Below are 13060 nucleotides of genomic sequence, written 5' to 3' on the forward strand. Positions count from 1 at the left end.
TTAAGAGTTTAGATTCTTACACATGCCAAATCTTAACTTTCTATCTCTAAGTAATCCTGAACAAATGTGTCATATGCTGGAAAATGTCATTGTATAAAGCTTTGGGATCTGCTAATATAAGTCTGACACAATGCTTTTTTCATTTGTATGATGTGAATGCAAGCAGTGATGTATTTCATATCTTCTAATCTCTTCAGGATGGTACCCGGTACTACATAAAGTCCGTGACTTCTGGTGATAATGTGCACAGCCTTCTCAGCATCCTGGATGTTCTAACAGTGAGTTGAGAAAATAGTTGTGCTTCTTTAGGTGGATTTTATTTGTCTGATGTAGGCAGGTTTCTTTCACAAGAAAAAAGAAGGATGCCTCGTTGTGCCTGCCTTGATCCCACAAAGTCAGAGAGTTCATCATTTCTGCTACCCTGTCTCTAGGTAGGTGGCACACTAGGTGTTTTTTTTTTTTTGCCAGTGCCAGAACAAAAAACCTGTACTGGAAACATCCCCTAACCTTCTTTTTTTGCCTTTTTTCTGAAATACTAGTTACCTGGCTCATCAAGTTGCATCAGTGCTTCCTAAGGGCAATTACTGAAGTGAGAGTTGGCCAGGTAACTAGCATTATAAAAAGAAGGCCAGCAAGGACACCTTGCACACTACCAGTAAGCCAAAACTTTTGCCCAACTCCACACAAAACCTTTTATTTAATTTTGCTTTGTATGCAAAGGGTTAGAACCTTTGTTGGAAGAACTATCCACATGGCATGAAATGTGAGCTTTGCTAAATGTAGGGATCGAGCTCTGAATCACAAGGCATATGTCAGACTGCAAATCTTAAAAAAAAAAATAGTGCTCCATTCCTTTAAATAAAATTATTGTGGTCTATGTATAAATTTTGAAAAAACAAAATACAAAGAAAAGTGCAAGCAATATGGACCTTGAATATCTCTTCAGTACATGATGTGCAAATAGACAAATTTGTAGCTTTGCTAAGTGTTTTTATGTATTGTGTGTCAAACATACAGAAAATATACTAATTACTACTCCCTTTGGGTGTTTTTTATAGAATGATCAGTCTGTTTTCATGATGGGCTGTTTGTGCCCATCCACTGTAGTAGGTTATATTTGCATAGACAATATTTTCAGATAAAAATCTGAAAGAAGCATATAATTTAGCTTTAACCCCTTTTGTTTAAAGGGATACTCTTTATCCTGTTAATGGGGCAACAAACATGTTATACTTACCTCCTCTGTGCAGTTGGTTTTGCACAGAGCAGCCCAAATCCTCCTCTTCTCGGGTCCCTCTTTGCTGCTCCTGGCCCCACCCTCCTATCGAATACAGTCAGCAGCTTCCTATGGGGACACTGGAGCCGAGTCACATCTCCGTTTGTCCATTTAGGCACAGAGCCCAGAGCCGGCCCGTTCCCTCTCTCCCCTGATTGGCGGACTGAGTTTGATTGACAGCTGCGGGAGCCTGTGGTGCTGCTGATGTGTCTCAGCCAATCAGGAGGAGAGTCCCGGACAGCTTAGACATTCGTGGACATCGCTGGAGAGAGATGGGGCTCTTGTAAGTAATTAGGGGGGTGCTGGGGGGGTCTGCTGTACACAGAAGGTTTTTTATCTTAATACATAGAAAGCATTAAGATAAAAAAACCTTCTGGCTTTTACAACTCCTTTAGGCCCCACTTATATGTGTGTTCTACAACTTTGTGTTTCTTTGTCACACAGTCATCACACACAATCATCACGGAAGCCTTTGCCAAAAAGTAATCCTGCAAAATACAGATAACACCCTTCATCCGAAATGATGTGAGACAGGGACAGTGGTGAAAACAGCACTGCATATAAACTGATCTATACTGATCTTGCGTTGCAAATATACTAACCGATCTGCCAGGCACAATAAAAAATAATAAAAAATGGACAGAGAAGCATATGTTTTTCTAGTTTGTAAAATGTTATAAAAAAGCATAAATAAAGCTGCAGTTGTAAGGTACCAAGAAGTGCAAAGGATTAAAAAAGCAATGATACAGATTGCACAAAGAACAACTTGTAAGGATTCCTAAAAAAAACCCATAAAAATGAGGAAAAAATTCAGATCAGAAATGAAAGTATTGTGTGTAGGCGGGGTAGGGTTAAAGATTGAACTTTCCTCCATGTTTTTCCCATTAACTCTTTGGGCGCCAAGTGTGGGTCACGTGGGAGGCCTTGCAACTTGACTACAACTAATGCCGCATACACACGATCGGACTATCCAGCGGACTTAGTCCGGTGGACGACCTGCCGGACTTTGCAGTGGAGGTCAACTGGACTTTCCGAACGAGTGGACCTGCCCACATACGACCGGACTTTTCCGGCGGGCTAGGTCTGGTGGAAACACCCACCGGACTATGGCGGGAGTCCGCCGGACTTTTGAAATGAACGGACTTTCCCACACACGGAGAAAAGTCCGTTCATTTTGAATATGGCTCCAGGTAGACAGAACTAGTGCAGGAAGTGAATGTCGCCGCCTCCATCGATGAGATTGACACCTCGCTAGCCCCGTCACCTGGTATGGATTTAAAGGGGAAGCCCTATGCCGAAAAAACTGCGTGGGGGTCCCCCCCAAAGTCCATAGCAGACCCTTATCCGAGCACGCAGCCCTGTGGCCCCCCCACCCCAAAGCACCTTGTCCCCATGTTGATGAGGACAAGGGCCTCTTCCCGACAACCCTGGCCGTTGGTTGTCGGTGTCTACAGACGGGGGGCTTATCAGAATCCAGAAGCCCCCTTTAACCCTATGTGAATGAGTATGGGGTACATTGTACCCCTACCCATTCACCTGGCGAAAAAAAGTGTACAGAAAAAAACCCACAACAATACTTAAATTAAATTAAATTAATTAAAATACATTATTAGACAGCTCCGGTGGTCTTCTCTTCTTCCGTCTTTGAGGGTCTTCTCGCCGGACTCCTCCGCTATCGTCTGCTCTTTTGCTAGCTCTTTTACTAGCGGAGGAGCCTGGCTTTCTCCTTCGTCGCTGGTCCTTGGGGGTCTTGTCCCGCTCTTCGGGTCTTCTGTAGCCGGTAAGTGGTTAATGATCCAAGCTGTAGACCATATGTGCCTGTTACCTACATTACAGTGCCTTGCGAAAGTATTGGGCCCCCTTGAACTTTTCAACCTTTTGCCACATTTCAGGCTTCAAACATAAAGATATAAAATTTTAATTTTTTGTGAAGAATCACCAACAAGTGGGACAAAATTGTGAAGTGGAATGAAATCTATTGGATAATTTAAACTTTTTTAGCAAATAAAAAACTGAAAAGTGGTGCGTACAAAATTATTCGGCCCCCTTTACTTTCAGTGCAGCAAACTCACTCCAGGAGTTCAGCAAGGATCTCTAAATGATCCAATGTTGTCCTAAATGACTGATGGTGATAAATAGAATCCACCTGTGTGTAATCAAGTCTCTGTATAAATGCACCTGCTCTGTGATAGTCTCAGGGTTCTGTTGAAAGCGCAGAGAGCATCATGAAGACCAAGGAACACACCAGGCAGGTCCGTAATACTGTTGTGGAGAAGTTTAAAGCTGGATTTGGATACAAAAAGATTTCCCAAGCTTTAACCACTTAAGGACCAGGCCTCTTTTTCAGATTTGGTGTTTACATGTTTAAAACAGTTTTTTTTTGCTAGAAAATTACTTAGAACCCCGAAACATTTTATATATTTTTTTCTAACACCCTAGAGAATAAAATGGCGGTCATTGAAATACTTTTTTTCACACCGTATTTGCACAGCGGCCTTACAAGCGCACTTTTTCTGGAAAATTCACTTTTTTGAAAAAAAAAATAAGACAACTGTAAAATTAGCCCAATTTTTTTTATATTGTGAAAGATAATGGTATCCCGAGTAAATTGATACCCAACATGCCAGGCTTCAAAATTGCGCCCGCTCGTGGCATGGCGTCAAACTTTTAGCCTCAAAAATCTCCATAAGCGACATTTAAAAAATTCTACAGGTTGCATTTTTTGCGTTACAGAGGAGGTCTAGGGCTATAATTATTGCTCTCGCGCTACCGATTGCGGCGATACCTCACATGTGTGGTTTGTCCACCGTTTTCATATGCAGGCGCTACTCACGTATGCGCTCGCTTCTGTGCGCAAGCTCGTCGTGACGGGGTGTTTTTAAAAACCTTTTTTTTCTTATTTATTTTAATTGATTTTATTTAATTTTTACACTGTTTTAAAAAAAAAAAATTGATCACTTTTATTCCTATTACAAGGAATGTAAACATCCCTTGTAATAGAAAAAAGCATGACAGACCCTCTTAAATATGAGATCTGGGGTCAAAAAGTCCTCAGATCTCATATTTGGACTAAAATGCAAAAAAAAAAAAAAAAAAAAAAAGAAGAAATTACATTTAAAAAAAATATACCTTTAAGAGGTATGGGCGGAAGTGACGTTTTGACGTCGCTTCCATCCTCCTATGGTATAGAGACGAGTGGGGGCCATCTTAGCCTCACTCGTCTCCATACCCAGCTAGCGAAAGGACCCGATCGCCTCCGCCGCTACCGACGGCTCCGGTAAGCGGCGGAAGGTGCGGGAGGGCGGCGGGTGGCACCTCTCCCGCCGCCGATAGCCGTGATCTCGCGGCGAATCCACCACGGAGACCACCGTTATCATACAGACGACCGGCGCCTGAAGAGATGGATATCTCGGTTGTGGCAGCAGCTGCTGCCCTTACCGAGATATCCCTCTTCAAAAATAGGATGTACATCGTCGTGCGCTGGTCGTTAAATGGTTAAACATCCCAAGGAGCACTGTGCAAGCAATCATTTTGAAATGGAAGAAGTATCAGGCCACTGCAAATCTACCAAGACCTGGCCATCCCTCTAAACTTTCAGCTCAGATAAGGAGAAGACTGATCAGAGATGCAGCCAAGAGGCCCATGATCACTCTGGATGAACTGCAGAGAACTACAGCTGAGGTGGGAGAGTCTGTCCATAGGACAACAATCAGTCGTACACTGCACAAATCTGGCCTTTATGGAAGAGTGGCAAGAAGAAAGCCATTTCTCAAAGATATCCATAAAAAGTCTTGTCTAAAGTTTGCCACAAGCCACCTGGGAGACACACCAAACATGTGGAAGAAGGTGCTCTGGTCAGATGAAACCAAAATCGAACTTTTTGCCCACAATGCAAAACGATATGTTTGGCGTAAAAGCAACACAGCTCATCACCCTCAACACACCATCCCCACTGTCAAACATGGTGGTGGCAGCATCATGGTTTGGGCCTGCTTTTCTTCAGCAGGGACAGGCAAGATGGTTAAAATTGAGGGGAAGATGGATGCAGCCAAATACAGGACCATTCTGGATGAAAACCTGTTGGAGTCTGCAAAATACCTGAAACTGGGACGGAGATTTATCTTCCAACAAGACAATGATCCCAAACATACAGCAAAATCTACAAAGGAATGGTTCACAAATAAACGTATCCAGGTGTTAGAATGGCCAAGTCAAAGTCCAATCGAGAATCTGTGGAAAGAGCTGAAAACTGCTGTTCACAAACGCTCTCCATCCAACCTCACTGAGCTCGAGCTGTTTTGCAAGAAAGAATGGGCAAGAATTTCAGTCTCTCGATGTGCAAAACTGATAGAGACATACCCCAAGCGACTTGCAGCTGTAATCGCAGCAAAATGTTTTGCACGCCCCACTTTTCATTTTTTTATTAGTTAAAAAAGTTTCAAAAATCCAATAGATTTCGTTCCACTTCACAATTGTGTCCCACTTGTTGGTGATTCTTCACAAAAAAATATAAATTTTATATCTTTATGTTTGAAGCCTGAAATGTGGCAAAAGGTTGAAAAGTTCAAGGGGGCCGAATACTTTCGCAAGGCACTGTACATCCCTTGAATAACTTCAGAATAGATGGGAACAAAGTTTCAAAGCTTTACTTGAAAAAGTACAAAAATTAACATCTCAAAGTCCAACATGCAAGAACAGTATTTCTCCTACATCCCTAATTCTTACTCAGGCTATGTGCTGCCCTGGCATACCTGCAAAGGTATAGTCAATGTACGTGTAGCATCCTCTAGTTAGGTAGGTGCTAGAGTGAGGCCGCGTACACACGCGGGGACTGTTCGCCCAACTTTGTCCGTCAAACAGTTTCGGCAAACAGTCCGCTCAAAATTAGCATGGACGGACATGGCCACACACGACGAACGAACAGTTTGCTGAAACCGTGCGCGATGACGTGAACGGCACGTACGACGGGACGAAAAATACGACGTCCTATACACTGCATTATAACTTTCGGCGTGTAAATCCTTTCTGAGCATGCGCGGAACTTAGTTTGACGAACAAGCCTACACACGGGCGGACTGTTCGCTCAAACAAGGTTTCAGCGGACAGTTTTACGGAATTTCCGAAAAACCTTGTTCGTCAAACTGTCCGCTGAAACTGTCCACTGAAAGCCCACACACGAGCGGACTGTCCGCCCAAACACTGTTCAGCGGACAAAGTTGGGCGAACAGTCCGCGCGTGTGTACGCGGCCTGAGGATTTTTGTTGGAAAGGGTAGTGAAAAGAGGTCATTGCAGCCAGGCTGGCTGGCAGGGCCTGAAGAGAGCTATCTGGGAGTGGTTGCTGAATAGAGGATAGCAAGCGCCAGAACTATTTCTACACCACAGGGTACCAGGGGCCCTGCCCGCAAAAGGCAGTTTTGAGGCCTGGTTGAAGCAGTGTCAGGCCTACCCATGCGGTTCTAGCTAGCCTGGAGGAGTGACAGTCTGCAGCAAGTGAAGTGCTGAAGGAGGAACAGTCTGCATCAAGTGAAGTGCTGGAAGAGGAATAGTCTGCAAGCAAGGAAAGTGCTGGAGGAGGCTGAAGTAGTAATATGTACAGGGAGTGTAACTAGTTTTCCCAACTGATTGTTCTAAATGTCACCAATTGGTTGTTCTAAAATTCCTGGGCATCCCATAATTCCCAAATCCCCATCCAAGTTTATTCCCCTCAAAAACAAAACAAAGCTATGCACTGGTTAGGGTAACAGGTGAACCACAACATTCAGCAACCCCTACGGGGGCATGGCTACATACGATAAAGAAGATCCATTAGTGGCATTTCCCAGATACCCTTCTACATCACAGCAGTAACAAGCAACATTCTTTTAATTCTCCCAGGGTGGCAGTTCTCTAATCTTCTCCCTTACGGTGTTCTCCATTGGGTTCTGGGTCTCTCTGCTCAGGGGCTCTCTGTTCTGGACCACTGTCCCTCTTTTTTATCACAATACCAGTGGATCTGACCCAAAAACCACCCACCAAAACCAAAGAACCGGGAAAGACATTAACTCTTACCCTCTCATTCTGGGCAGCACCTAACTTGTGTAATTTAAAGCCACTTACATGTGCAATTAATCCTTCATGTACGTTATTAACTCTGCTGGAGTAATCAAATGTTCTAGCAAGTTCAAAGGAATATTGCAAGTGAATAAATAATCATTTAGGGTAGATTTAGAGGCGCAGAGTTGCATTTCAAAGGGGATGAGGAGACCATGTGATGCTTCCTTGCTGCCTGTTTTAACACTATTTTTGCTGACAGAAGTGCAGGGAGTTTTCAGCACTTCCCCGTTCACGTGAACATATTTTTTTTGATGGGCTTGTTGCTTGTCAGGTACAAACATCGCATCTGTGGCATGTAAACACCCGTCCACAGGTTATTTAAGCTTAAGGGGGGACCGTCGAGAGGAAGGGGGGAGGGGATAAAACACACAGTGTTACCATCTCCCATAACTGCATGTCTAAATGAGGCCTTAGGGAAAGGCAAACACCACAAGTGAGTATTAAACCTTTTACCAGTCATTTTTTGAGTTGGTGGCAAAGTCTGCAGACAACAGAAATGTTGAAAGTACAACAGCAAGTAATGTAAAGTAGCTTTTTATACTGTGAACTATATCTATGCATTATACTTTTCTATGCAGCAGGTGGCACTGCAGTATTATAGCGTGTATCTATGGTAATGTAATAAGGAAGTGTTTGCTTTCCTAACTGTTCTCTTATGCTTCTGCTTCCTGTTCCGTATTATGACATGTTAATTTCCTGTCTTAATGCTGTAAGACATGATAAAGATATTCTCTGTGAAAGTAAAGTATTCTCTGCATCCAATAAGCTTCCAGTGCATCATTTAATATGCTGACAACAAGCAATACAAGAGCTTGTATTCACAAAAAAGATTACACAAAGCAATTATTAAAGCCCTTCATACATTTTCTAATTTTCTGCAATGCAACACTTAAAGCAGGAATCCAGTTTGGATTTTTTTCCCCTTAACTTGCTGCAGAGGGGGTCACTAACTGCACTTCCGTTTTTCCTGTGCATTACAGCTCCATGTCCTTGATGAAGGCACCTTTGTGTACTTTCCTTTGGCAATGACTATTGTTTTTAACACCCCCTGTAGTCCTTACTACTACAGGAGTGACATGAATGATGATGTAGCTACCGCTTGTTAATAATGGCCCAAACAGCACAGTGGCCATGCCCATAGCAGCTTGAACTGCACAGAGGTATAGGACATGTAATCCCCGTGTGGCTGCTCCTCCCAGCCCATTGCCATACCACAGGAAAGAAGAATGGGACTAGAATGGTTATACATCCTAAAAAAAAAAAAGAAAAATATTTAGCTAGAAATTTAAGATAATTAAACAATGTACATTGTCCAAGGTTCAGAAAAGGACTAAGGGAAGGGCACCCATGCCTACAATATGGACATTAAAGAATTACATCATTTTAACAACAAGTAAAAGAGCTGTAAAACAAGTCACTCCTGACCTCTGTAGCCAAAGGCACTGTGGAGAAATACATTTTAAAATTTCACAACAGACACATTCAAATCACAACTCCTGCCAGCCTTCTTATGCAAGTTAACACCAGGTCTCTTCCCACCATCATGTGACAGTGATAGGCCAAGCACCAGTGGCCACTATCACTGTCACGTGCTCTTCTATACCTGGAAAAACTTAGGGTAGCCACAGTTCAGTGAATGTAACCTTGGCGTTTTTTTTTATCATAAATATGTAATATTTTTTGCCATCTGCAGGGCCACCAGAGGCCATACCGCACAGTAACAGCAAAGGCTGTAGAGAAGAGCACGGTGCTACGACTTCCTGTTGAGGCATTTTCTGCTGTGTTCCGCTCCTACCCCCAGAGTTTAATCCGAACTGTCCAGGTTGGTAGCTTCAAAATTGTGCTTTGTATGTGGGACCTCGGATAAAAGAAATGTAATTGTGGGAAGTAATCTATAATTTAGGAAATATATATTGTTCAGTTTTATGTTCATGGAACTAAAATGAAGCCATCATATATTCACTTTTTTCTCCCATTCTTCCTTCATCAGATTATCGCTCTTCGTCTGCAGAGAGTCACCTTCCTAGCTCTACACCATTACTTGGGCCTGACTATTGAACTCTTCCAGCATGTAATACCCATAAACTTTCAACAATTAGGGGTTAGACGGGGATGTGGGTGCATCACTGTAGGGTTCACCAGCAGGAGGAAGGAGGTCCTGATTGCCCTATATGAGTCTTTAGCTCTCAATAGAGGGATCATCAAGGTAAAGAAGGAGGTTCTGATTTCCCCATTAACCACTTGCCCACCGGATCACGCTGATATACATTGGCAAAGAGGCACGTGTGCATAAAACATGTCACTGCATCATCGTGCCCCTGCTGCGGGAGCGTGCCCACGGGTCCTGCAGACTTGATGTCTGCTGGTGGCCTGCAATCATGACACGGAGAGGCAGAAAGGGGAGATACCTGTGTAAACAAGGCATTTCCCTGTTCTGCCTAGCAACATGACAGGGATCTACTGCATCCCGGGGAATGGGAGCAGTGATCACTGTCATGTTCTAGTGAGCCCATCCCAACTACAATTAGACCACACCTAGGAAACATACTTAACCCCCTGATTGCCCCTGGTGTTTAACCCCTTCCCTGCCAGTGACATTTACTGTGTATAAATCCCAATGGTCCCATAGTGTCACAAGTGTCTGATCTGTCCGCCACAATGTCGCAGTCACAATAAAAATCACAGATCGTCACCATTACTAATAACAAATAAATTATTAATACAAATCTATCCCCTATTTTGTAGACGTGATAACTTTTGTGCAAACCAATCAATATACGGTTATTGCAACTTTTTTACAAAAAATATGTAGAAGAATACATATCATGGGACATTATGTTTCGGTGCATCCGATCCTGCCAGGTTGCACCTCAGTCTGTTCAGGAGCTAGGTGATGCCCTGGTCCAGATCCAATGAGTACTGTAGGTTGAAAATTTTAATTTCCATCAAACAATGTGGCATCCTTTCGTTCCTAACAAATTACCCAGTCCATATCGGTATAGATATCAGCATGATATTTTTCTACATTAAGATCTGATGTGTTTTCAAAGTGTTTTGAGCTGTGTGTGTGTGTGTGTGTGTGTGTGTGTGTGTGTGTGTAATATATATATATATATATATATAGGGCAGACCTGATAGACCATGTGGTTGTTTTCTGCCATCACTCTTATGTTTTTGTGCATCACTAAGATGACACTAAGAAGTAAAGCATTGGGTGAAAAGTGACCAAGATAAGTACTCATTGACAAGTTTTTCTCCATGCAGGATCTTCAGTCTGAATCAAGTCCTTCTCGTCCTGTCCGACCTCGCCTTTCTAGAAGTAGAACGTATACTGAAGGTGGGACCATACATATAGCATATGGTCAGATTTAATAGTAGCATAGAATGGCTAAAAGTTTCTTCTAAATTTACTGGATTTATCTATAATTGTACCTTGAAGTATGTCAGAAAACACCAACTCCTTGCCATGCAGTGGGTTGTATAATGGGTGTACATCGACATTTTGGTTTAAATCCAGTATTGTTTTACAAGTGGCCTTGTAGACTTTTGCCATTGGACAGCACCTCCAAGCCTTGCTCCAAAGTTCAGTCTCTTAAACTAAAAGTTGATGCCCTATGACAGTTCCATAAACATCTAACATTGAGGACATCTTGAACACTGCAGTGGGTGATAAACTCCAGTAGGAATGCCTTGGATTTTCTCAGTAAGGGCTTCAGTTAATGATTGGGCATAAAGACATTTTAGCCAACAATGTAAGTACATTTTTTAGATCATTTACTATTGAATTTGTATACCTCTAGGTATCTGATTTAGTGCATGTACAGTGATATATTACATTGCACTTATATTTGAAACATTATCCTTCAGTTCCATACAAAGTCTAAACAAACCCAAAGTTGGTTAGATCTGGCAGGCATTTCTTTTACCTAGATTGTTTTGAAACCATAGTGCCACAAACGTTAGCTCTTTGTTCTCCTTTCAGAAGATCAATCAGATGTTTTCAAATCTTCTCCCACGCGAAGGAGACCCCCACGTCTAGGAGACTGTAAATCCACATCTGCTAAAAAAACAGGTGACTTTTCGATATTCTTTTTCTGTTTATATTCTTTCTATGACTATAGACCATTGTTCTAATTCATTTTGGGGTTACTTAGAAAATGTTGTTGAATGAAAAAATGTATAGATACACCTTAAAGAGGAGCTCCTGGCTCCCCACAAAAAAGTAGCTGCTGACTGTTTAGTATAAGGACAATTACCTGTCCACGGATCCAGTGATGTCCTCACCCAAGGTGATTCTTCAATCAGCTTTGGGTGCAGGTGCTGGCATCTGGAGGAAGGGAAACAGGAAGTGAAGTCTTGGGGCTTGTGAATGGTCCCGCAGTCTTCTGGGACCTGTGATTTGCTCCAGAAGACTGCGGGGGAAGAAGGGGGTCCGAACTTCCAGCTCAGGTCACAGCTAATCTGAGCTGGAATTGGGGGCAGGTGCCTGTCAAAAACCAGGTACCTGCTCCCCTCAAAAAATGCCAAATGTGGCAGTGGAAGGAGGTAGGGTGCAAATAAGCGGAACTTCCCCTTTTGAGTGGAGCTCCATTTTAGACACTTTTCTACAGGGGCAATTCTTGCATTTTTTTTCTAGAAAATTACTTTAAACTCCCAAACAATTCAATATTTTCTGAAACATAGGCCCTGTGGAATAAAACGGTGCCAGTTGCATTTTTTTATGTTGCATGATATTTGCGCAACTGTTTTTAGTGTACGCAAACACAATACAATGCCTATTTTTTGTAAAATATAAAATAAAGAGATACCAAACGTGTAAAGCCATAAAATGTGCACTTCTGCAAATAGCGAAAAACTATGGTACCTAAAATTGTCAAGGGCTTTAAAAGCCTTTACAGGATATCAGTTTAGAGATAACCATAAATTATGTCCCTAGAATTATTGCTCATACTGCAACATTTGTGGCAATACCTTACACACAACCTTGCACAACGGTTCTTAACATAGCCTTTTTTTTGCCAAAAAATGTTCTTATTATCACAATGGGAAAAACAAATCCCTCTGTGATGGCATTGGCAGGTGACAGTTTCTCACTATGAAAGCATCAGGGGTCTATTCGACCTCTAATATTTCCCCTGCCCTCCAATCCAGCTGATCAACTGATCTTAACCTGGTTACTTGGCAGTGTAACACTTTGGCAGCTGACACAGGCAAAATAATTTGTCTTTTGTTATTATTCTGTACACTATACATTATATGTTGTGCAGGTTTCTGGAGGTCTCTGGATTGTGAATTAGAGCAGAGCCATGTGGGGAAGTCTCCAGTATCACCCTCAGATGAGGTAAGCCACTGCTGACACTTGAATATCGAGGCCCTGCCTTTGTGAATTATATGTAATATAATGTTGATTTGCTGTACTTTGTGTAATAAAACAAGAGATGGTACACACATCATAAAGTCACAGCATACGCTGACGACCTCCTTTTTTTCACCATCTGCCCAGACACAACCATCCCCAACCTCCTACAGGAGTTACAAATCTATGCAGACCTGACAACTATAAAGTCAATGTTCACAAATCCGAGCCTCTAAATATTAACCTAGCTCCCGAGGCATTGCATCAAGTTGAAACCAACTTCCCTTTCACCTAGGCTCAGAAGAAAATCAAATATTTGGGCATTTATCTTACC

The 13060-nt window shown here is 42.4% G+C and overlaps 1 protein-coding gene across 6 annotated transcripts in view; it reads left to right on the forward strand.

The window, feature by feature from the left end:
• The window catches only part of LOC143960961 (patatin-like phospholipase domain-containing protein 6), a 121254-nt gene that overhangs the window by 56201 nt on the left and 51993 nt on the right, over positions 1-13060 (forward strand). For 5 of the 6 annotated variants that reach the window (XM_077470023.1, XM_077470026.1, XM_077470025.1 and 2 more), the window contains exons 8-13: positions 198-278; positions 9064-9192; positions 9361-9441; positions 10635-10707; positions 11353-11442; positions 12638-12711. In XM_077470023.1, the coding sequence (XP_077326149.1) occupies positions 198-278; positions 9064-9192; positions 9361-9441; positions 10635-10707; positions 11353-11442; positions 12638-12711 (528 nt within the window). The remainder of the gene's footprint in view (positions 1-197; positions 279-9063; positions 9193-9360; positions 9442-10634; positions 10708-11352; positions 11443-12637; positions 12712-13060) is intronic. The other variant, XM_077470027.1, reaches the window with a different exon arrangement.

This window comes from Lithobates pipiens, unplaced genomic scaffold (assembly GCF_037356315.1).
Source record: "Lithobates pipiens isolate NorthernLeopardFrog02 unplaced genomic scaffold, aLitPip1_a1.2 Scaffold_8, whole genome shotgun sequence".
Lineage (NCBI taxonomy): Eukaryota > Metazoa > Chordata > Amphibia > Anura > Ranidae > Lithobates > Lithobates pipiens.